General features: G+C 42.8%; 1 protein-coding gene across 1 annotated transcript in view; it reads right to left on the bottom strand.

Moving 5' to 3' along the window:
• Nucleotides 1-10,563: 10,563 nt before the first annotated feature.
• Nucleotides 10,564-27,093, bottom strand: part of LOC117520519 (stimulator of interferon genes protein-like) — a 30,959-nt gene continuing 14,429 nt past the window's right edge. Inside the window, exons 2-3 of the mRNA XM_034181848.1 lie at nt 21,261-21,487; nt 10,564-10,813 (exon numbers count right to left, since the gene is read on the bottom strand). Coding sequence (XP_034037739.1) covers nt 10,564-10,813; nt 21,261-21,487 — 477 coding nt within the window. The remainder of the gene's footprint in view (nt 10,814-21,260; nt 21,488-27,093) is intronic.

The raw sequence follows: 27,093 nt of genomic DNA on the forward strand, positions 1-27,093 counted from the left end.
CATTGGCCTATTATAGTACAAAGCTTGACAACATTGAAACAGGATTGCCACCATGCTATCAGGGTCTAGCAGCAGCTGCCTTTGCATTTCAAAAAGCATCATCCATAATCATGGGACATGCAGTACGTTGTACACGTCGCATCAGTTACATGCCCTGCTAACCAGTCAACGTTTTGTCTTAACACAAGCTAGACGCACTGGATATGAAGTTGTGTTGTCCGCTCCAGAAATAACAATACAACGTTGTCACACGGTGAATCCCGCCACCAAATTGACCACACCGTTAGATGGTACTCCACATAACTGTGTGGCAGAGACAGAGAAATTTTTGAGAGCCAGAGAACATTTGTATAATCACGCCATAGATGCAGATCTAACCCTGTTCGTGGATGGCTCATGCTTTCGGGATGCCGCGGGATTGCATGCGGGTATGGGGATTGTTAAACTAAACACGGATGGCGAGACCTTTGAATTACTGGAGTCCCAAGGAATTGATCAGCCTTGTTCAGCCCAACTGGCAGAAATCAAAGCCTTAACTATGGCTTGCCAGATAGCTAAAGATCAACGTGTTAATATCTACACAGACTCAGCCTACGCTTATGGCGTATGTCATGTACATGCAAACATTTGGAAACAAGGGGATTCCTGAGAGCAGATGGCACCCCTGTCACTCATGGAGAAGCGATTTCCCAACTGTTACAAGCTCTCCAATTACCGTCTGAGGTAGCCATCATTAAATGTGCAGGTCATCAAAAGAATAATAACATCATAGCTCAAGGTAACAACCTAGCAGATGACGCAGCTCGCAAAGGAGCACAAGGAGAAAATATGTTTCCCCTGCTAACCATCCAAGATTGTGCCCCACTGGTTTCACTTGACGCACTGATAGTGGCTCAAAGTAGGGCCAGTGGAGAAGAAAAACGAATGTGGGTTAAACGAGGCGCTATTGAGACACGCAGTCAGGGGCCAGCGGACAAGCTGTGGCGCTAGTAATCATGGACATTTTGTGTTACCCACCAATTTATTACGGACATGCAATCATTTGGGCCCACGGACCCGATCATGTTCGCGAGTCCAAATTATGAACAAACTAAAAGCTGTCTGGTGGTCACCATATATGGCAGCACAACAGTGGACCGTTTATTGAATGAGTGTGAGGTATGTGCACAGTTACAATGTCCGGAAATCATTCACAGCCCCTTAGCCCACATTCCGGTCCCTGATGGGCCATTCAGGACATCTTATGATGGATTTCCATAGACATGGGAGCTGAAATCGAGTTAAACGAATGAGATATGTTTTGGTAGTGATATGCAGATTCAGCCGATGGATTGAGGCAGTAGCCTCTGCAAATCAAGACCATAAAACGGTAGCCAAATTCTTGTGCCGAGATGTCTTTCCAAGATTTGGCATTCCAGATACTATCTCATCTGACAACGGTAGGGCTTTTGTAGCCAAGGTTACACAAGAAACATTCAAACAATTGGGTATCAAACAGAAGTTTGGGTGTGTTTATCACCCTCAATCAAATGGGGCAGTGGAACGGGCTAATGGCATTTTAAAGAACAAACTAGCAAAAATCATAGCAGACAGCAATGGCAAACTACCTGGCTGGATGCGTTGCCGCTTGCTTTATTGTCAATGCGCTCACAAACTAACCGACTAACCCATTTGCCACCATTTGAAGCTCTTACAGGTCGGCCGAGTGCCTATTCCATACCTGAGAGGACCCTACGAAGGACCATCGCTGGAGCAGCTACAAGACGAATGGCATAATTATCTGAGACAGTTAACCCAAATACACAAAACTATCTTTTTGCAGGTCAAAGGTGCTACAGAAGACAGAGAAGCAGAGATTCCACTCGAAAATCAGAGCATCCAGCCTGGTGATCTGGTTTACGTCAAGGTGTTCAAAAAGAAGTGGGACAGGCCCCGCCGAGAAGGTCCTTTTAAAGTTATTCTTGCCTCACGTACAGCAGTCAAAGTAGACGATAAGGACACTTGGTTTCATTTAAACCACTGCTGTAGGGTTGGTGGCCCAGCACCCCTGCGGCCTCGGCAAGCTCGTCTTGGCAGAGCCGCCGGGCCAAGGGGGGAAGCAGGAGAAGCCAGAGACCCTACAGCAGCACCGAGGGACGGCCACGCCTCCCTGCAGAGGAGAAGCCAGAGACCCTACAGCAGCACCGAGGGACGGCCACGCCTCCCTGCAGCCAGAAGAAGCACCGAGGGAAGGCCACGCCTCCCTGCAGCCAGGCGAACACTGGCCAAGGCGCTCACAGAGACTGATTGAACAAAGACGACGCACAGCTTCAGAGAGTAGTGGATCCCTGCCAGATAGAGCAGCGACAGACTCAGATGCAGACTCAGAGACAACTGGAGACGTAGGCCAACAGACAGACAGAAATACAGACTGACAGATAGACAGGCCACAGGAGACATCAGACTCGGACAGCAACTCAGTAGATTTACCGACAGAAGAACCGCAGGAAGTACAACCCAGACAAAGCACAGATACACCACACATCCCTAGTGACAGCTCATCTAGTGACGGCTCACTTAGTAGCACATCTAGTAGCACATCTCAACAGTCATCAGAGCAATGATTAAGGAATTATTCAAGGGATTGACAATACTACTGGTGGTCAGTATGGGAGAAAATAGACATCCAAAACATACAACGGACTGTGCCGTGGCCATGGCCGCAATAGCAGCTAAACAAGGCATTCTAAACACAGGAAAAACATATAATTTGGTATACATTAAATCAAAAGCCTACAAGAACATAGGAATACAGGGAAAGCTGGGGGATTACATATTAGGCGAAGCCATTAGCATCAAATGTGAAGAGGAGGGAACACTCAACATAGAGGTAATTTGTGATAAAGAGGATGCAGGGAAACCAAGCAAGACGTAACTGTTACAGTACATGAAGCCACAAAATGGGTAAAAATCAAACCAAGGAAAAAGAGGACAATTAGAAGCCTAGAAACAAGCAGTCACTTAGGGAGATGGGATCCCAGTACAGACCTAGCCCGCACACAAGGGTTGAAGACCAATTTATTTTACCAATGGTTGAAATTTTCGGCTAGGCAGATCAGTGAAAAGCCTTGCATAGCCTGTCACCGGAAAGGTGTGATACCTCAGGCTAAACCCCTACCTGATATCAACAACTGTTATAGGAGTCCCCAACATAACTCAGACCAAGCAGAATGCTATACACAATGTGTTATGAAAATGGCAGTAGGTGATGAAAAATATGCTGCCGACAGTAAACTTTGTCCAGTGCCCCTAAGTACAGAAGGAACCGTTCCACCTATGATTAAAATAGAGAAAGGGATGATACACCCATTCTGTATAGCTAAAGGCTTAGTAGCACAATACATAAGCGATTGGCAGGTAGGGACGACCCAGCCAAAACACCACATACAGTGTATGCAAAAGCAGCAAGAATACAAACCGGCTAAAACAGCATGGAACATTACCGTCTGTCACACCCTGCCAGCAGCAGGCATACAGTGTGAACAAATAGTACTGGCCACAGGGGAGTCGGTAATTGGACTGAATCTCACCCATGCTTCATGGGTATCTACTCCAATTTTAGCTAAGGGAACGGTACCCTTAGCTGACATCTTTTGGATATGCGGACAAAAAAGGAAACTCCTGTCATCGCTGTCCCCGAATTGGAAAGGCCTTTGTGCTCCTGTGATGCTCACAGGAGCAATAACAGTAATTGAAATGCCGAATTCAATACAACCCATGCCACAGAAACTTCGTAAGAAAAGAGGAATAATGACGTTTAAAACAGACTACAACATCACAGTAAGAAACAGGATACCAGAAGGGACACCCCGACAGTTAGAAGCCATAGACAGTAGCAGAGTTAAAGCAGATGAAGATGCGGATAAATGGGGATGGGCATTGGCTCTGTTCGGGGTTACTCCAAAAATCCGTTCTAGGTTCCAGGAGGTGCAGTGGATTAATTACTTGTGGTATAATCAGCAAAGATACCTGAACTGGACATTGGCAGCAGTAGGAGCCTTAACCGAACAACTGCACGCCACCTCGCTAATGACAATGCAAAATAGATTAGCTATCGAGATGATGATGGCTGATGAACAAGGAGTTTGTATTATGATCAAAGCCACCGAATGTTGCACAGCTATTCCCATGCGTACAGGGGAAGACGGAAATTTGACAGAGCTCTTAATCACACTTGAGGAGATGCAACAGGAACTGTTAAGTAACTCCATAGGAGGGAGAAATGAAACTGACGATTCTGGATACATTGTAGGGAATGGAATGAATATTGGCCCACTATTTTCACTGTTTGGGACTCTAAGGAGAGGGTGGATATCATGGAAAGACTGGTTATACCAGATAGGTGTAATCTTGGTACTAACAGGGGTGGCGGTCTTGCTGGTAATATGTTGTGGTATTCCCTTGATAAAATTTCTGGTCAATAAATTGATTTCATCCACAGTAGGACAGCTCCCACTGCTAGCCATCCGAGCCCTAGAAGAAAGCACAAACGAAACAGACAGAGAACCAGAATATATGGAAATGGATGAAATACCAATTATCCTCCCCGACAGCCCCCAGCTCCCTAATATTCAATCAATCAATCAACTTTCTTCTTGTATAGCGCCAAATCACAACAAACAGCTGCCCCAAGGCGCTCCACATTGCAAGGCAAGGCCATACAACAATTATGAAACACAGTCTACGTCTAAAGCAACATAACCAAGGGATGGTCCAGGGTCACCAGATCCAGCCCTAACTATAAGCCTTAGCGAAAAGGAAAGTTTTAAGCCTAATCTTAAAAGTAGAGAGGGTATCTGTCTCCCTGATCTGAATTGGGAGCTGGTTCCACAGGAGAGGAGCCTGAAAGCTGAAGGCTCTGCCTCCCATTCTACTCTTACAAACCCTAGGAACTACAAGTAAGCCCGCAGTCTGAGAGCGAAGCGCTCTAATGGGGTAATATGGTACTACGAGGTCCCTAAGATAAGATGGGACCTGATTATTCAAAACCTTATAAGTAAGAAGAAGAATTTTAAATTCTATTCTAGCATTAACAGGAAGCCAATGAAGGGAGGCCAACACGGGTGAGATATGCTCTCTCCTGCTAGTCCCCGTCAGTACTCTAGCTGCAGCATTCTGAACCAACTGAAGGCTTTTTAGGGAACTTTTAGGACAACCTGATAATAATGAATTACAATAGTCCAGCCTAGAGGAAACAAATGCATGAATTAGTTTTTCAGCATCACTCTGAGACAAGACCTTTCTGATTTTAGAGATATTGCGTAAATGCAAAAAGGCAGTCCTACATATTTGTTTAATATGCGCTTTGAATGACATATCCTGATCAAAAATAACTCCAAGATTTCTCACAGTATTACTAGAGATCAGGGAAATGCCATCCAGAGTAACGATCTGGTTAGACACCATGCTTCTAAGATTTGTGGGGCCAAGTACAATAACTTCAGTTTTATCTGAGTTTAAAAGCAGGAAATTAGAGGTCATCCATGTCTTTATGTCTGTAAGACAATCCTGCAGTTTAGCTAATTGGTGCGTATCCTCTGGCTTCATGGATAGATAAAGCTGGGTATCATCTGCGTAACAATGAAAATTTAAGCAATACCGTCTAATAATACTGCCCAAGGGAAGCATGTATAAAGTGAATAAAATTGGTCCTAGCACAGAACCTTGTGGAACTCCATAATTAACTTTAGTCTGTGAAGAAGATTCCCCATTTACATGAACAAACTGTAATCTATTAGACAAATATGATTCAAACCACCGCAGCGCAATGCCTTTAATACCTATGACATGCTCTAATCTCTGTAATAAAATTTTATGGTCAACAGTATCAAAAGCAGCACTGAGTTGTGGCGTATACCCCAGATAGGGAGGACTGGGATGGACCGTGCTTGGTGATATTGTAGACGAGGAAGAAGACATGCACGCACATTTACATTCACACACATGCACCCACAAAAATGAGGGATAGGATACACAATATCTGAAAGAATGACATGGAGCTGTAATAATGAACGTATATGTATATTACTAGGACACAGGAGTATGGCTGAGAGACCAGACTCCCCTGATCAGGGACCTATGCCTGATCTGCCTCTATCAAGTCTGATTGGACTCTCAGAACTGTTCGGAGAAGAGGATATACAGGAGGGATGGTCGAGACATGATTGGTCGCCACAGCCGCCATCCATCCAGCAGCTAAACCAGTTGGCAACAGAAGGATCTTCATCGTTCCAGCACCTAGCGATGACAGCTTCACAGAATCTGCCTGCAGCAAGAGTCGGCCCGAGGACTCCACCATCACCTGAAGGACCCTTTGGACTCAGGAACACACCCCTTCCGCAGATGCCATGGAGACAGTCACATGTGCCAGGGGCAACGATACCCTCCAGGGGAGGCAGCCAAGGTCGGCCATATGCAGCAACTGCCCGAGTGCATCCTAGACCCAATTCACTGCTAGGACCTGTCCCCAGCTTTCCACCCCCAAGGCAGGAGAGATATTCTGATCAGCCCAGTACCTCTGGAGGAGGATCAGCAGGGGTAGACCTTAGCCGAACTCACCCACCAGGACAGAGGGGAGCTTTGTACAGGCTGCTAAATGCCCAGAGTGTCCCACCCACTTGCCTGTGCGACATCAACAATACTCCCCCCACACACGAAATGCCTTCCCCCTTGTACTTCCTGTCCCCTGGACTGCACAACCTTAATCTGGTCATGGTCACCCCACAGGACATGGCAATCTTGGTTCGAGAGCTTCATCTTCCACAAGAGTCTGTTCCAAAAACCTTGGAGCAGCTCCTGCCCCTCTCAAATCACATTCCCCATGAGCTATTTGAGGAAATCATGCCACAACTAAGTCAGACAGCTGCATACCTGTTCAGGATACACCGTGACAATGCCAACATCTCTTGTGCTCAGGAGGGCCTCCATACTCAACTGTGTGGTCTTCAGTCTAGTATGGACATGCTAGCCTGCATGATGGAGCATATGGAAAGGGAACAGCTAGGGCTGGCCACCACCACCCTGAATGTGGGCAAGAATTCTCTGGGGGCCCTGTACAACCTGGCCAAGCAGCACAAGGAGCTGGAAAGATCCATCAGAGAACTGCACGACTGTCTGAAAGCCAGAATTCCTGATCCTTCCCCCACTACCCCTGAAAGGCCAACCTCCCCATGTTCCCCAACTTTTCCCAAAACTTCAGATGCTGAGTAAATGCTGAGGAGCGCGGACTGACGTAATGGCACTGAACACGGACTATGATCTTGGTTCTTGAGTTTGAATTGCGGACTGGTTTCAGAAATCTGAGTGTAACTAAAAACAAAGAAGGATATATGTTAGTAACGAAGTTGGGTAAATGTCTGTCCTTACCATCATCTGCGTAACACAGATAAAGCTAAATGCATACACATAGATATCACATTGCAAAGTTATAAAAAGGGGACCCTTACACGGCGTGTTTGTAGATTTAGTAGTAAAGATGCACCATAGCACCCTTTTTTCTTAAATTATAGCATGCCTCAAGAGACATGCATTGCCTAAATTTGGTGTCTGGCCAAAACGGGCATTAGAAAACAAGCTGAAAAAGAAGAAAAACAAAGTGGAGAATGTTGAGAAATGGCCTATAATGAAAACCATTATATGATTGACTAAGGCAAATGACTTAAGGACGGACATGAAGGGAAACCATTTATTGTGTTTATCATTTAACTAGACATAGCTGCGCTAACCTTAGAATAGTTTCTTGATTGGTTGACTAAATAGTGGTAACGTAGGGGTTATTTGATGCATTTAAATAATAAATGTGTGACGCTTTAACAAAATAATATGTAGAACCAAGTATAATGGGTTGGAGCCTCTGGTTGAGTGAGTCAATAGATGCCAGAAGATGATTGGTTGCACTGATGTCAATGTGAAGCCTTTACTTTGCCATGATTAAGAGGTTGATGTAACTTGTTTTATGTGGCCATTTTAAGTGCCTTGAATTACACCAAAACTCAATGTTTGAATGTCACCTTGTGTTGATATAATCCAGCTAATTGCTCACCTTGTGCCTTAGTATGTAGGTTCACCTGCACTGCAATATATTTACCGTGTGAAGTATCACTGATATTCATATCCGCACCAGAGTTATCAGTAACTCGAGTGATGTGTTTTTCTTTTTTATTGCAATGCACAAATGAGGATGTCTTGTCAGTAAACAACCCAAGAGTATAGTTGATGTAATGGGACTCTTTCGAGTCCCAGAGGAGGGACTGTAGAAGAATTTTTAGGTCCATATTTGAACTGTGATGAACTATCAAGTGTCCTGATCCGAACTGTATGTCCTCTGGTTGAACTAGCAGGTGTTCAACCCAAAAAAAGGGCTCTATTAGTCATTTAGTCTGTCAGGGGCTTTCCAAGGCCTTTTAGGTGCTTTCCCGCAGGCCACGTGCGGGGGCCTCAGGCCAGCTGCACGTGTGGCTGAGGCCACGTGCGGAGGGGGCCTCAGGCCAGCTGCACGTGTGGCTGAGGCCACGTGCGGAGGGGGCCTCAGGCCAGCTGCACCTGTGGCTGAAGGTCTTTTAAAAAAATCAGTTGTAAATCCTTCATGTTTTAATGGGAGCGTTTGTCACATTGAAATAATGGCCTAACACCTGCTTAGGGTTCACTAGAGGACGCTTCCAATAGAAAACCATGTCTTGGGAATGAAATAAATAAAAAAGTCGAAGGAGGAGCGATGCCCGCGGGTCTCCAATAAATAGACGAGCGCGGTTGTCATATTCAGTCTCTCTAGAGGACTCAGTTTGTCTAAGCTTTGTGTCGAAGGCTTAAATAAACTTAAAAACTCTGTGCATTTTATCTTGCTTAAGGCTGAATTATTCTAAAGTGTTGTGTCCTCTTTCTAGCATATCACTTGCAATTAGTTTGTGTTATCTAAAAGACGACATCCTGAGAAGACCAAAAAGACGAGCCGCGACAATAATTTTAGAAATTTGAATATAGAAAAGCCTGAATTACATTTTTCATTACAAATTAATACTTTTGCAAGGCATTATATTTAATTGTTTGATTTATTCATAAAACGTACTTAAATAAAATTTTTACTTTATATTAAGTTACTGTGAAGGACTTACTCTATTTTAAGGTGCACTCTAAGTTGGGAGTTGTTTTCTGATTCAATAAACCTCTTTTTCCCAGGGTTTGGCTGCAGCTACTGTAAGTAGTTCTGTTTTTAAATTCATGTACATGGCTTTTGACAATAAATACATCAGCTATTCAAAATACAATATAATACAATATACAATAAATCCAGTATAGAATGTAACATGTTTTACATTTTCTGTTTTTGGCTGAGCTCACATGTACATTAGCTGACACTGGCGAAATAACATCATCATTTAAGTTTTTTTGTACGTCATTATTTGTTGTGTGTTGGGGGGGGGGGGGTTTGGCTGGACAAGGTTGGGTTGTTTGTGTTTATTTTCCTTCCCAGGTGATTTGGGGCTGTTCTCTGAGGAAAATGTGCTGCAGAAGAGTCTCTCTCCTCTGTTGCGATGATTGGCTGCACCTGTTGCATTCTCGTGCAGCTCTCTATCAGGACAATCCACGACACCTGTGATGTTCACGTGCAGATCTGAGGACTTCCAGCTGGTACCAATGTAGTGATGAAGAACTACATTTAAACCAGCAGTGAGTTGGATAAGATGGCCAGAGAATACGACCTTGTGACGACCGTGTGGGGACGCTGAGGGCCGTTTCAGAGTCTGACATCGCGCCTGTGAAGGAGGACGAGGGTGAGAGACAAACGTTGTCAGCACACGGCAGAGGTGAATATTCAGAAAAGTTTATCCGTGAATGTAAATTGGTGTCTTATACGCAGCTATAAGTAATTATTGGTGGAAAGTGTTTGGCGTGCTCCTCACGGCAGTGGCGTGTGGATTAATGATCCTCCACTAGCTGTGAGCAGCAGCCTCCTTGAATTAAGTTGGAATTCAGACCTAAACGTGTAGCTGATAAGTTTGCCTCCAAACAATATTTCGTAGTAATAGTGTTGAATAATCTCATCTCTGTTCCTCCTTCGCAGAGTACAGTTCTGGGAAAAAGTCACCTGGGGGGGTGTCGGCGGCTGAGAGAGCGCGCCGCCTTTTCACCTCACCAGAACTTTAATTAATTAGTATTTTATGTATAGCACAAAAGGGAGAAAAATAAATGTTTTCTTTTTGGAACTGCTTCTGATTATTTCATGCTGGGTTCAGTCAGATACTGGACCACTCCTCACTCCGTGTCTTATCCATAACATTATTTGTCCTAAATTACTCCCATCCCAACTTTTCTGGAATATGCTTCAGGCCTTAAATCCAGGAATGTATAAATATTAACACCCCCATCACACACAGCCAGAATGAGGCCAAATGGTGTCAGAATGATGATTCGGCCCACATCAGAAAAGGTGCATTTTGAGGTGCATTTCGAAACACACACAGAGATCAGTCTAACGTGATCTGTGTGTGTGTGTGCGTGTGTGTTGTACTGCTGATAAAGTAACAGTCATGCAAAAGAACACAGCCTGTGATGTTTGTAGTGTGTCATTGCTGCGGCGCTCACCAGGACTCCTACACTTTTCAACACAAGATATGAGGCAGGGAGCAGGAAGAGGAAGCTCCAGCACTGGCTTTCGTAAGACAGAGGATGTGCTGTCAGGTAGAACATCAGGCCTGCCAGGGCTGCAGTCAGTAGGACCTTCAGCTCCAAACCACAAGCTGGCAACACATAGGTCAGCAGGGGCTGACCTCGATATCTGGAGATAACAAAGAGTGGAAAATCGTGGAGTCTCTCAGTGGACTGAATCATAATGTTATCAGTAACAGGTCGGCATTATAACACCAATTCATCCGTGAGGTCAGATTTTAAGGTTCTGTCAGTAACGGCCCTGTCACACTATGATTATTTAGCCAGTGTATGCTAACAGCCCCGTTTCCACCGAGTGGTCCGGGTCAGAATGGTACGGGTGGGAACGGTTAAGTCTGGCTTGGTTTGCATTTCCACCACCAGCAGAATACTTTTATTTGGCAGGCGGAGCACGTAGATATTGGTGAGCACGTCACCAAGTGTATGTACACTCTTGCATGGCTCCTCCCCTCCACATGGAGCCCAAACAGAGGAATTTAACATTTTTTCAATTAATTGAATTTTATTTTTGTCTTGGTGGATCATGGGATTTATTTTCACTGTGTGCAGAATGCTGAAGAATCGACTGATGCCTGTGGTAAAGGCCCCTTCACACATAACATGAATGAGACCAAATGGCGCGTGAAGGATTCAAACGGGCACTATCCGAGCCACACTCGAACGCCTAGTACAGCAGTTGGCACAACCGTTCTGCCACAGCACATGCTGCACTCCACATTCGCGTCATGCTCATGCTGGAAACCGAACGGCGGTCAAGATGAGATTGTACTGCTATCTGACCGTGGTTGCAACATTGCTGCTCTGCTTGGATGTCATTCAGCATCTAGCACAGAAGAAGCTGACCATGCTGTGCCATGCCCGTCAACAACTGATTCCCAGAAAGAGAGAGTATAGTCCATGATGGAGATTTTATGAGTTGTTATCATTTATTTAATTTATCATTGCCTGCTTACATGATATTCAATGTAATCAAAAGTAGTCTGAGTTAAGTTTCTGTTTCTTGTGAAATGAACTGTATCAACTATCTGTTATCTGTGTGATGTGGGAGTGAAACCAGCCACAAGACTGAAAGAATATGTGTCTTAGCTGACTTGTTAAAGGATTCTACATTTATTACTGTCTGAATTATATTCTTTTATACTTCATTTACTCATTTAATCATAATAATTATGTACCCATTCATATATGCTGCACTTAAGCCATAGTGATGAACTAAAGATTGCTTCAGGACTCTGTTGACATCGAAACTTAACTGCTTACTGCTTTCGGTGAAAGAAACGAGCATGTTTCACAGGAAACCATAACTCACAAGCAACCGTTCACACCTCCCTTCCCCAAACACAATGTACCCTGATGCTACGTTGTATTGTTTATGATTTATTTTTCTTTTCTAATAAAAGAGCAGAGCGCCGGAGGGGCGGCGGAGAGGAGCAGGAGAAGCAAGGTTGGTCTTAGGTTTGTACGCGCTCTCCAAAGGTTCTCCCCTTTGTGCAAAGCTCACAAAAGAGATCTCTGTCTAACAGTTGTCTTCTTTATGTGTGATTGTGCTTTAAGAAATTGTGTTTTGCAGGATACGATCTCAGGCACAGTTTAAGTGCTAGGTCCAGTTAGGGCGACGGACCTGACAGTCTACATGATGCAGTGTCCAGTGCCCACAAACCAGCCAGGGACAGCTGGACATACGGACCCTCTGTGTGGCCGGCTGCTGTGTTCATGTTGTGAGTCCATGGACGCCTCAAGTCCATGTGGGACATAGCTGCTCCAGGCAGGTGGCCCGCAACAGCCATGAAATTTGCTGACCTGACCTCTGGTCACTGCGTGTGCGAGGGAGGGTGGATGGGATGTTTTTATTTCATGTCATTTTGTCTCATTCATGTAATTTCATTAATTCCTTCTTTACTTCCATGGACATGGCTCATGAACAAAAAGGAACATAAGGATGATAATTCTTGTATTCTCTGCTCCTCATAACAGGAATGAAATATTTTAACAGACAAAAAGAAATCCATTTGTTTCCTCAGTTCCAACACAGATGCCCTCCCAGCGTCAAGTCATCAAGCATCAATTATACGTCATTACCAATAATATGACTGCCTTACATTTAAACGGTACATTCGTTGTTCTTATAATCTTCTATAGTCTCTCACCATTTTGTCCTTACACATTTTCTTTGATTTCTGAACATTTGTACATCATTTAATTGCGTCCACTGCTGTGAGAGCACGATGTGGTATCATACCTGTCACCATGGTCACACTGCGTTCGTGCGTGTGCACATGATCGTGCATCAAACCATCACCACGCCATCCGCTCACATTCTCAGTGGTCGTACAGCATCCATACACGGCTGTCTGACCATCTGTTCCTCCTGACTGCGGCTGGAATTTTTTGAATTTCGCCCATTCGGCCTGTTTCTTCCACATTCGTGTTATGTGTAAAGGGGCCTTATATGCTGACGTGAATGAATGAGGTACTGTGACACTTTCAACTTTTAAAATAAGTTAATTGTCTTGTTATGGTACAAAGCACTGATGTCCTCTGAGAGCATACTGGGAGCAGACAAACACAGAGAGACCTCTTTTAAAACACTACGTTTCTTCAGCAATGATAATGAACTAAAGTATTTTCAGACATCGTTTTCCAAAATCAGGACGCTTTATGTTGATAAGTTTTCATCCGGCTGTGATGATGAATCCGACTGAAACGAACAGGTAAGTTTAAGACTTTATGTTTATTTTCTGTGTTAATGGTTTTAATATTTGTAATAGTCTAAACTGTTTGCAAAAGGACTGCAGCTTTCACTTGTTCAGCCAATGGACAGCATCAATGGGCATATTTTGACTTATAAGTAACTTACAAGAAACGTATGTCAACAATCACATAACTTACCTACAACTTATGGTCCGTGTATGCGGGACGTATGAGTCATATTTTGAATATATTGTGCATGCCAATTTTTTTTGACGTACTCACAGTATTATGATGTATATCAGCGTGCTTCAACATGCTCTTAACTTATATAAAACTTACCCAAAACTTATTAGACATAGACCAGCATACGCCAGCATTTTTAATACAGTCAGCATACGCTGGCTAAATTGTCAAGGTGTGACAGGGGTGTAATTTATAAAATTATGCATGGATTAGCACCTCCCTACCTAGCTGACCTAATTACACTCTATGTGGCAACCCGTACTCTGCCTTCTCAGGATGCAGCACTACTTTGCGTCACTAAAGTTAAAAAAAAAAAGTCTGCAGGCTCCAGAGCCTTCTCTTATCATGCACCTGTCTTGTGGAATGATCTCCATGCAAAGATATAACAGTCAGATTCTGTGGAGTCATTCAATTTCTCCCTTTTGTATGACTAAAATAACGACGTAGTATGGAAGTATGACTCCTGTCCTTTAAATTCATATTAATAGCAGCGAAACAGGTCTCAGCCTCACTATATCTAAATTTTGGGTCTGTTAGTGAGCACAGGGCTAGCTGCTGGTGACCAATTTAGTAATCTCTACTTCCCTGTAGGCCTACTGCTGGTGAACTACCTTAGGTGCAGTTCTTTCCACTCAACTGATTCTGCTCTTTTTCTCTCTGTCCGAGGCACTGACAAGACCTTCAATGGATGCTGACCCAGGGATGCACCCCAGGGCACTGAACTGACCTCAGGATGCCCTGCCTGCTGCACCAATGAGTGGAAGCCCTACCAGAGAATAAAGACTCAGGATGACTGTTTTTAAATTTTAATTAAGGACTCTGTTTTTGTTTCTCTTGTTGTTTTTTTTTTGTTTTTTGTTTTTTCCCATTTCTGTCTTCTGTTTATTCCAAGGACTAAAGCTCTCCATCACTAAAATGGATTTCTATCAATTTGGCTGCCAAAAGGCAGATTATGCGCTGACGCTGCCCTGATGACAATTCAAGGCTGGACACAAGATATAAAATTTACTGCATTTAAAATGTTGAAATATCAATTTTTAGGTCGTGAGTCCCTGTGTGTGTCTCTGTGTCCTGTTGGCACTCTGGAAGCAGGCAGCAGTGTGTTTGAGTGTGTCAGTCAAGTGGGTGACTCTTTTTTTCTAACATCTTAGTTTAAGACCTTTAAGCTATAAAGTTCTATATAATTGGGGGCGTGGTGCCTTTGAGTGCCAGCTGGCGGCTGCTGAGCGGAGGGTCTCTGTGTCTCGTCTTCAGCTCAGAGTCCACTCGATGCGGCTGGTCGTGGAGACTGTCTGCTTGTTTGGAGTATTTTATGTCAAACACCTGGTATAATATGGCTCACTGGGTGGTAAAATGTCCTAATGGATCAGATGTCTCTGTTGCAGTAGACGCACTGAGTGAAGCTCTCGTCGGATTTAATGTTGTGCGCTAACAGCATTAGCACTTTTAGCAGCTGTCAGTATGTTCACTCAGATTCACGTAACACATGATTCCTGAGAAAATACACAGCTCATCACGTTTAATGTCCACAACAAGGTAAACCGCCGCGCAGACCCAAAAAATAAACACCTGAAACCAGGGTAAGTGGTTCCGATTTAAGAGAGGGGTGCATTCAGGCATCTTTCATTACAAGTAGAGCCACATACACGCCACCCATTTATGCATTAATGAATTTGTCATTTAGCTGCTGTGAACATGGCGCAGTACAGAACATAGCCCAGACACTGGCTTCATTTTGACTCCTCTGGTTCTCTATAGAAAATCAGTGGGTGACATCACGCATGCACCATCCATTATATATGAGGTCTATTAGAAAAGTATCCGACCTTTTTATTTTTGCAAAAACCATATGGATTTGAATCACGTGTGATTGCATCAGCCAAGCTTGAACCTTCGTGCGCATGCATGAGTTTTTTCACGCCTGTCGGTTGTGTCATTCGCCTGTGAGCACGCTTTGTGTGAGCAGTGGTCCACCCCTCTCAGCAGATTTTTATTGCCAATAAACGTCTGAACGATTTGAAGCTTTGCTGCATCAAATTTTTCCAGAAACTGTGAGAGACCTCCAGGTGGAAACCATTCGGAAAATTCAAATGGCTTTCAGGGACGATTTTATGGGGATTACACAGATTAAGGAGTGCTCCAGCCGGTTTAAAGACCGCCCACAGTGTCTGAGAGCGCGGTGCACTCCGAGCGCCAATCAACAGGCTGACACCCCCGCTGAAATAACCAGATCATTTCCAACGTGAAGGCTTTGTTGATCCAGGACGTCGTCTGACTTCCACAAAAATGGCAGAAGACGTGGACATCAAGACTTTTTCGGCACATTCCACTGTTACAGGAGTTTTTTTTTATGGAAAGAGGAGTGGAGGAATGCGCCACAGAGCCGCGAATGGCGCAGGACAAAAGCACCTCCGTGTTGGTCTCACAGGACGGCTTTCAGATGGCTTTCAGACGGCTGTCGGTGGCTTTTCAGTCATGTGACTATCCGAGAAATTGTGCATGACCTGGACATGCCAGGACATGTCCTGTGAGGCTTCATCACAGCATTGCTTTGCGCCATGCGGTGGACGCTGTGTTGATCCGGGACGTCGTCTGACTTCCACAGGAATTGCGGAAGATGTGGACATCTGCACTTTTTCGGCACATTGAGACAGACGTGCGGAGGAATTCCGCGCGTCGCGGTGGAGCCGCTGTGAGTCTATGCTCGCAGCTAGGGATGGGTATTGAGAACCGGTTCCTTTAGGGTATCATTAAGAAATGATTCGATCCATCGACATTAATAACCTTTTTGCTTAACGATTCCCTTATTGGTCCTTCAGAGTGGCCGTTGTTTTTTGAGGGTGTTTGTCAGGAAAATGATCATTTCTCTACATTGATTACAAACCCTGCAGCAGGTCTGTGAAACCGACCTGTTATGGTCTTCTGAAACAGCTGATAGATGTATTTTATAACTTAAAAACTGGGCCAATGCTAACGCCTTAGCATGTTTATGGCGTTTTCAATATTAAAGTTAGCATTAAGCTGTTCGCATCTCAGCACATTTGTTTTCTGCATAATAATTAATGGCTCAGCGTTCATTGTTGTAAAAGAGTCAAATTGTAATTTTTTTGATTTATTTTTATTCATATATTAATAATAATAGCAACAACAACAATAATAATAATAGTAACTCATAATAAGTAATAATGCTACAATACAATTTTAGAGAGACAAAAAGAACCTGATGAAACAAAACAACAGAAAAGATACAAACAACTAACAATGAAAATAAATAAATACATATAGAAATAAATAAATGTTTCCTGTGAACACCTAGTGACTCTTACACCTCCACTTCATCCCTTTTATTTAAGTTTAATGACAATTTGTTTCAGTCAAACCATATTTTCAGTTTGTTAAATTCTTCAGCGATTTCCTCCAGAATTATCTGCCAAGTTAGAAAACTGCTGCATCCTAGTAAGAGCAGAATACTACTGGAATAAATTTGAATAAAGAAAGTTGGGTTTTTTCTCACTAAATGGATGCTGCACTCACTGCAGTTTATTGTCTGGAATAGTCCCAGATTGCATTTCAGAGCTTCTAGAATTCAAACATTTTCATGTGGGTGGTGTTGGGGGTAATTTTGGGTTAGACCTTTTTTTATTTTTCACCACTTTCATCCCTGAATATGTCAATCGTGAGTCACTTTTGTGCGGATTAAAGTTACTAACTGGGACTCCTGTCTTGTTGGGAGAAAGAAACAAGAATCGTCCTCCGTTCTGTTCACACAGCTCCAAACACTGCGCGGCTCTCTGCCGAGTCAAGTTAGAACGATAGATTCCAGTCAGAATTAATCATTTCAAAGTGAAACACTGTTTAAATCAATTGACACCTCTTTCTAAATGTTGTAATACAAACAGACTATCAAATCGATCAAAACATTTTTTTTCCTCCCAAAACCAGACGTCCTGCGCTGATGTGCAGCAGCCGACTGAGCTCAACTCAGAGATACGGAGAGACATTCATGCCAAAATGAAAGGAAATGCTTTTGACAAAAACTACAGATTTTATTTATTTTTATTTATGTCCAGAGATCAAGGATCCAGTGACCAATTTAAAATGTTGACATAGAAAACCTGTAAAATCTACTTTTAGTACACAGAAAATTCACAAGAGGTATCGATAAGGAATCAGATCGATAAGCGGAATCAATAATGGCATTGATATCGATAAAATCTTATCAATACCCATCCCTACTCAGAGCGCAGTGACGACCAACACAGCGAGCACAGTGCAGAGTTTTACAAGCATATTTTTAAACTTTTCATTTCAAAGTCTGCTCTGAGCGTCTCTGTGAGTGTCCTCACTGTGGTTAATCTAAAAACAGCTGCAGACCCACGATGCATAACAACAAACACTAACGTTTTTTTGTTTTCTCACAATACTCCTAAAATCTCTACCTGAGGATGACATAAAGTAATATGTGCTTATAAAACCATCTTACCTCTCAATCAGGTTGCACAAAAAACCCTCCAGAATGCAACCCTGAACATCAAAACCCCCAAAATTTCAGGGGGGACTGAGTGGCCCCAGACCCCCTATGGACAAATGTCCACTTTCACCAAGAACCCCCCCCTTCAGATCATGGCTACAAGCCTGAGATTTTAATTGGTATTAAATGATGTAATAGCTCTAGAAATGTGTTTATCCTGAAGTATTTAAATAATATCTCGGTTAAAGTATTTTTGTAATATGATGCTGCATTAGAAAAAAAGCATTATTATTATTATTATTATTATTATTATTATTATTGCTTTAATCCCTGTTCTACAGTTTGTTAAGAAAATCTTGTATAATTCCTAAGCAGTGGGTCACCCCTCTGAGTCTGGTCTGCTTGAGGTTTCTTCCTCATTATCATCAGAGGGAGTTTTTCCTTACCACTGTCGCCTGTGTTGGTAAGATTAGACCTTACTCACGTGAAGCACCTTGAGGCAGCTTTGTTGTGATTTGGTGCTATATGAGTATAAATAAAATAAATTTAACTGAACAGTTTTCAGGAAGTTGATTAAAAATTCAACTTTTACGATAACAGTGAGAAGGTCATAGGATCGATTCCCACCTGTGGCCTTTCTGTGTGGAGTTTGCATGTTCTCCCCGTATTTGTGTGGGTTCCCTCTGGGTGCTCCGGCTTCCTCCCACAGTGGATTAGAAACTTTAAACTGTCCGTAGGTATGAATGTGTTTGTCTGTATGTGGCCCTGCGACAGACTTGGTGTCCTGTCCAGGGTGAACCCTGCCTCACGTCCTATGACTTGCTGGGATAGGCTCCAGCCCCCCGCACCCTGATCTTGGATAAGTGGCTGAAGATGAATGTGTGTGTGTGTGTGTGTGTGTGTGTGTGTGTGTGTGTGTGTGTGTGTGTGTGTGTGTGTGTGTGTGTGTGTGTGTGTGTGTGTGTGTGTGTGTGTGTGTGTGTGAGACAACATGGTCGGACTGGGAACAAATTTCGGCCCTGGCATATTTCCTCTGGACCAGCCCACTATTGGCCCGACGAATCCACCCCCAAACACGCACACCCACCCGTCCATACCGAACCCCCAATGAACAAATACTAGACACCTAAACACCATGAACACACACCTAAACACACACTTTCACTGTCATTTCACCTTGATCCTGATAACATTAAAAGCAATTACATATTTTGACGAAATTACAAGTTTAAATGACTATATATATATATATATATATATATATATATATATATATATATATATATATATATATATATATATATATATATATATATATATATGTATATATATATATATATATATATATATATATAAAACATCATGAGGTTTATGTCACAGAAATCCTACTTTACAATCACACTGCAGTCATTGTTAAATTATTTCCTTTTGCATTTATAATAAACATTTGTATTTATTTAGTGTTTGTTTTTCTGGTTGAAATAAGATATAAATAATCTACCAGACTTCAAAAAATATACACGTTTCCATGTTATTTTATTTGTGTAAAAATAAATGTCTGAGGTTCCTTATGTTAAACAAGAAATTATCTAATCTGAAATAACAGGTGGTTTTAATACAGATGAAAGGTTTCTAAAGAACCATTTATTGATTTATTTACCTGTTTTAATTACAAGTGTTCTAAACTTTTTTTTTTTAACAGTAATCAGAAATTTTGAGGTAACAACAACAAAAAACATTTCCAATGATTTTTCTTCAGAAAACTGCTCTATAAATGAGCAGTCCTGTCACACGTTAATGTTTTGTACAGATCAGTGGTTTCTGCACCAATCGGATTGGTCCAATCCATTTTGTAGAGATCCGTGGTTTCTGCCACGAGTCTTCCGTGTTTTGGCCCTACGCGTCGTTCCTATTGGACAACACGAAGGTACGTCACAGCTCAGAGTGTCGAAAGTTGGCGCACCTCATCTCGACAGAACACCGGCTCTGTGGTATGCAAGAGATCACTTGACCGAGTGTCTACACGTTCAAATAATAATTAAAAAAGATACTGTCATAACTCTTCACTCTTGGTCAGTCTCTTACAACGGTGCAGCGTAAATACACGCGCTTTCCAGGAGCACATGTCTCCTCCGGTGCAACTTTTTTGTTGGGGGGGGGGGGGGCGACCCCGCCCCCTGTGATTTTTTTTTTTTTTTTTCTGGCGCCGGGTCTGACAAAACGGAAGCAAAAGCACACAAGCGGAAAAAAACGTTTTTGTGTCTCCAAAGTGTGTGTGTGAGAGAGCGAGAGAGAGAGAGGTAATGTGTAACCACTGCTAGGATTCACACAGCAGCAAATTAAGGAGCTGAAGTCCGTAGCTGTTGCATTTAAAGATTAACAAACGTAAAGCACAGTTAATTAAGATAAAAGAAACAATTCCAACCTTGTATCAGTAGAAGAGCAGAGAGAAGTCCAGGTGCCGAGGACTCAATCCATTCACAGGGGTGGGAGCGGCCGCCTGCTCTTCCTGCAATCTGATTGGCCACCCTGTATGCTTCTCCACTGTCATTGGCTGTTGGTCATGTCAATCATTGTGCTCAATGTAAGTCTCCGTTGTGTGATGAAACGGAAACAAAACTGAAACCTAGAATAAGACTGCGCCGTGTATGAAACACTACAGAACTTTTATTTTGACACAAATTCAGGAAGTGGCTCTGCAGCTATGCCGATTACATGCTGTAGCTTCACCAATCACGGATTTTCCTTGTGTTGACAGCAGCGCATGATTCGAGAACACTGTATATTTCCATAATCTCTATAAATATGGGACGGCCAGCCCACCGGGCAAATGCCCAAAATCACAGATTACTAGTCCGAGCCTGTGTCACAACATGTTGCAGTGCACACGTGCCATGCTGATAACATTTTTTGTTTGTCTTGCTTCATCAGTATACTTCCTGTTTCACCCATGTAATTTGCAAATTAGTGCACAAAGACAGGAAAGACGAGGGAGAAGAACAAGTGCTAATAAAACCACCGTGTATCAAAGTACCACAGCTTGACAGCTTGGTGGATAAGAAGAACAAATATTTCACCTACCTGCCTAGTCAGACTTTTCAGCAGACCAATCTAAATAGATGAACACACACACACATACACACACACTCACCTGGTGTTTGCGTGGTGCAGCAGCTCCTCTGTCAGCTGGCAGAATCCGTACACCACAGGGCCCAGGGTTAACATGAGGGTTGCCATGGCAACCAAGTTAAATATCCGTTCAGGTGAGGAAAACACGTCAGGTCCTATAGTGATGGCAGCCATGCCGAGTGCACACAATTTAGGCAAATTCCCACGAGGCCGAGGGACGACAGCATCCTGCTCACTGAGGCTGTGCATCTGAAAGAGTCAGGATCATGGAAAACTCAGTGGAGTGTATGTCTTCATCCTGGCACATTATCCTAGGATCATGGAAAACTCAGTGGAGTGTATGTCTTCATCCTGGCACATTATCCGAAAACTCAGTGGAGTGTATGTCTTCATCCTGGCACATTATCCGAAAACTCAGTGGAGTGTATGTCTTCATCCTGGCACATTATCCTAGGATCATGGAAAACTCAGTGGAGTGTATGTCTTCATCCTGGCACATTATCCTAGGATCATGGAAAACTCAGTGGAGTGTATGCCTCCATCCTGGAACCTTATCCTAGGATTATGGAAAACTCAGTGGAGTGTATGCCTCCATCCTGGAACCTTATCCGAGGATTATGGAAAACTCAGTGGAGTGTATGCCTCCATCCTGGAACCTTATCCTAGGATTATGGAAAACTCAGTGGAGTGTATGCCTCCATCCTGGAACCTTATCCTAGGATTATGGAAAACTCAGTGGAGTGTATGCCTCCATCCTGGAACATTATCCTAGGATTATGGAAAACTCAGTGGAGTGTATGCCTCCATCCTGGAACCTTATCCTAGGATTATGGAAAACTCAGTGGAGTGTATGCCTCCATCCTGGAACCTTATCCTAGGATTATGGAAAACTCAGTGGAGTGTATGCCTCCATCCTGGAACATTATCCTAGGATTATGGAAAACTCAGTGGAGTGTATGTCTCCGTCTGGCCGTTTCACTTACTGGTGGTTGGCTCTCACTGCGGTATTGTATCACTTTCTGTTCCGGAGCACAGCGGTGTTTTTCTGTATCTGTTAGCTGTTTAATCTGCGCAGTTAGATTGATCTAGTTATCTAGATTACGATTTGTTTCCCAGTGTAATCTTTACGTGCCTTAACTAAAGCACTCCTTCTGCTGAATCACCTCTAAATTATTTACACATTATTCACTTTGCGTGTTTTTAGGAATCCGCTAGCTTAGCATAGCTACTAGCTCTTAGCCGATTTAGCATGGCGGCTTCTCCTGTCTCTCCCGCACTTTTCTGCTCTGGGTGTGAAATGTTTAGTTATTCCTCGGCCTCCTTTAGCAGTAACGGTACTTGTAATAAGTGTAGCTTATTCGTAGCTTTGGAGGCCAGGCTGGGCGAATTGAAGACTCGGCTCCGCACCGTGGAAAATTCTACAGCTAGCCAGGCCCCTGTAGTCGGTGCGGACCAAGGTAGCTTAGCCGCCGTTAGTTCCCCCCTGGCAGATCCCGAGCAGCCGGGAAAGCAGGCTGACTGGGTGACTGTGAGGAGGAAGCGTAGCCCTAAACAGAAGCCCCGTGTACACCGCCAACCCGTTCACATCTCTAACCGTTTTTCCCCACTCAACGACACACCCGCCGAGGATCAAACTCTGGTTATTGGCGACTCTGTTTTGAGAAATGTGAAGTTAGCGACACCAGCAACCATAGTCAATTGTCTTCCAGGGGCCAGAGCAGGCGACATTGAAGGAAATTTGAAACTGCTGGCTAAGGCTAAGCATAAATTTGATAAGATTGTAATTCACGTCGGCAGTAATGACACCCGGTTACGCCAATCGGAGGTCACTAAAATTAACATTGAATCGGTGTGTAACTTTGCAAAAACAGTGTCGGACTCTGTTGTTTTCTCTGGGCCCCTCCCCAATCAGACCGGGAGTGACATGTTTAGCCGCATGTTCTCCTTGAATTGCTGGCTGTCTGAGTGGTGTCCAAAAAATGAGGTGGGCTTCATAGATAATTGGCAAAGCTTCTGGGGAAAACCTGGTCTTGTTAGGAGAGACGGCATCCATCCCACTTTGGATGGAGCAGCTCTCATTTCTAGAAATCTGGCCAATTTTCTTAAATCCTCCAAACCGTGACTATCCAGGGTTGGGACCAGGAAGCAGAGTTGTAGTCTTACACACCTCTCTGCAGCTTCTCTCCCCCTGCCAAAGCACTGAAAACCAAATCGATATGTGACCAGTTTGAACTGTAAAAAATATTTGTATTTTTATACAAATATGTTTGAATCATATTTGTCTAATAGATTACAATTTGTTCATGTAAATGGGGAATCTTCTTCACAGACTAAAGTTAATTATAGAGTTCCACAAGGTTCTGTGCTAGGACCAATTTTATTCACTTTATACATGCTTCCCTTAGGCAGTATTATTAGACGGTATTGCTTAAATTTTCATTGTTACGCAGATGATACCCAGCTTTATCTATCCATGAAGCCAGAGGACACACAGCAATTAGCTAAACTGCAGGATTGTCTTACAGACATAAAGACATGGATGACCTCTAATTTCCTGCTTTTAAACTCAGATAAAACTGAAGTTATTGTACTTGGCCCCACAAATCTTAGAAACATGGTGTCTAACCAGATCCTTACTCTGGATGGCATTACCCTGACCTCTAGTAATACTGTGAGAAATCTTGGAGTCATTTTTGATCAGGATATGTCATTCAAAGCGCATATTAAACAAATATGTAGGACTGCTTTTTTGCATTTACGCAATATCTCTAAAATCAGAAAGGTCTTGTCTCAGAGTGATGCTGAAAAACTAATTCATGCATTTATTTCCTCTAGGCTGGACTATTGTAATTCATTATTATCAGGTTGTCCTAAAAGTTCCCTAAAAAGCCTTCAGTTAATTCAAAATGCTGCAGCTAGAGTACTGACGGGGACTAGAAGGAGAGAGCATATCTCACCCATATTGGCCTCTCTTCATTGGCTTCCTGTTAATTCTACAATAGAATTTAAAATTCTTCTTCTTACTTATAAGGTTTTGAATAATCAGGTCCCATCTTATCTTAGGGACCTCGTAGTACCATATCACTCCAATAGAGCGCTTCGCTCTCAGACTGCAGGCTTACTTGTAGTTCCTAGGGTTTGAAAGTAGAATGGGAGGCAGAGCCTTCAGCTTTCAGGCTCCTCTCCTGTGGAACCAGCTCCCAATTCAGATCAGGGAGACAGACACCCTCTCTACTTTTAAGATTAGGCTTAAAACTTTCCTTTTTGCTAAAGCTTATAGTTAGGGCTGGATCAGGTGACCCTGAACCATCCCTTAGTTATGCTGCTATAGCCGTACACTGCTGGGGGGTTCCCATGATGCACTGTTTCTTTCTCTTTTTGCTCTGTATGCACCACTCTGCATTTAATCATTAGTGATTGATCTCTGCTCCCCTCCACAGCATGTCTTTTTCCTGGTTCTCTCCCTCAGCCCCAACCAGTCCCAGCAGAAGACTGCCCCTCCCTGAGCCTGGTTCTGCTGGAGGTTTCTTCCTGTTAAAAGGGAGTTTTTCCTTCCCACTGTAGCCAAGTGCTTGCTCACAGGGGGTCGTTTTGACCGTTGGGGTTTTACATAATTATTGTATGGCCTTGCCTTACAATATAAAGCGCCTTGGGGCAACTGTTTGTTGTGATTTGGCGCTATATACAAAAATTGATTGATTGATTGATTGATCCTGGCACATTATCCTAGGATCATGGAAAACTCAGTGGAGTGTATGTCTCCATCCTGGCACATTATCCTAGGATCATGGAAAACTCAGTGGAGTGTATGTCTCCATCCTGGAACATTATCCAGGATTATGGAAAACTCAGTGGAGTGTATGTCTTCATCCTGGCACATTATCCTAGGATGATGGAAAACTGACTGGAGTGTATATCTCCATCCTGGCACATTATCCTAGGATCATGGAAAACTCAGTGGAGTGTATGTCTCCATCTTGGCACATTATCCTAGGATCATGGAAAACTCAGTGGAGTGTATGTCTCCATCCTGGAACATTATCCAGGATTATGGAAAACTCAGTGGAGTGTATGTCTTCATCCTGGCACATTATCCTAGGATGATGGAAAACTGACTGGAGTGTATATCTCCATCCTGGCACATTATCCTAGGATGATGGAAAACTGACTGGAGTGTATATCTCCATCCTGGCACATTATCCCAGGAACAAGGAAAACTGCCGGGAGTGTATGTCTTCATCCTGCACTAAAAAAAATAAAAATAATAATAATAATAATAATAATACTTTAAATCAACTTAAAAAAAAATGGATGGAATTTGTTATAGCTATTTTTTTTTTACATTGTATATTCATGATTTGGTAAAGTGATTCCAGCAGATTTCAACTGGAAACCACAATTTTCCTTTAGACCAATGTAAATAAGTACTTTGAATGAAGTGCACTAATGTTTCACTTTGTTCAGTGTGACACATTATCCGAGGATGGAAAACTGACTGGAGTGTATGTCACCATCCTGGCACATTATCCCAGGAACAAGGAAAATTCAGTGGAGTGTGTTCCATTCTCGCACATTATCCCAAGATCATGGAAAACTGCCGGGAGTGTATGTCTTCATCCTGCACTAAAAAAAAAAAAAATAATAATAATAATAAATAATAATAATAATAATAATAATAATAATAATAATAATAATAATACTTTAAATCAACTTAAAAAAATGGATGGAATTTGTTACAGCTATTTTTTTTTACATTGTATATTCATGATTTGGTAAAGTGATTCCAGCAGATTTCAACTGGAAACCACAATTTTCCTTTAGACCAATGTAAATAAGTACTTTGAATGAAGTGCACTAATGTTTCACTTTGTTCAGTGTGACACATTATCCGAGGATGGAAAACTGACTGGAGTGTATGTCACCATCCTGGCACTAACCCTAACCTTAACCCTCACTAACCCTTACACTAACACTAACCCGTACACTAACACTAACCCTAATCATAACCTTAACCCAAACATGAACTCTAACCTTAACCCTAACCTAACCCTAACCTTAAGCCTAACACTAATCCTAGCCCTATTTTATTTTATATATACCCACTGCAAAGCGAGTACACTCCAACAAAATATATCTCTCCATTAAATAGGATAGAGCTTGAAAGTTGGTTCTCAAAAACTGAGTGACTGTGAAAGAAGGAGAAGAGTGAGGAAAGCCACCAAGATACCCAGACAACACAGAAGAAGTTATAGGCTTCTGTGGCTGTGATTGGAGAAATTGTGCACAGTGCAAGCTTTGCATTTTTCATCACTACTCTTAGCTTCATAGTGGAGTAGAGCACCAAAACAGATCAAATCCAGGCTGTACCTTCTGGCAATTTGTAGCTAAACTTTCAAGTCTTCTTTTTAAGAAAATCCTCCTCTATACCACTTCATCATGAAGATGGATAACTGGTGATACAAAATGCAAAACTTGCACTGTGCACAATTTCTCCAATTACAGCCACGTAAGCCTATAACTTCTTCTGGGTTGTCTGGGCGTCTTGGTGGCTTTCCTCACTCTTCTCCTTCTTGCACAGTCACTCAGTTTTTGAGAACTGTCTACTCCATGCAGATTTACCATAGAGTGCCATATTGTTTGTATTTCTTTTTAATTAATGTAAATAAAGTCCAAGACATATTCAGTGGCAGCTTCACCATCAGAGAGCCTCGACCACAACCACCACAAAAGACTCCAAGCTGTCACTGATGTTAAAGGGGGAATACAAAGTATTAAGAACAGGGGTATGTAAACTTTGGATCAGGGTCATTTGTGTAGTTCTCTTGTCATTTTGATTTAAAAAGAGGAAACACAGT

Source organism: Thalassophryne amazonica, chromosome 11, assembly GCF_902500255.1.
Source record: "Thalassophryne amazonica chromosome 11, fThaAma1.1, whole genome shotgun sequence".
NCBI classification, from domain to species: Eukaryota; Metazoa; Chordata; class Actinopteri; order Batrachoidiformes; family Batrachoididae; genus Thalassophryne; species Thalassophryne amazonica.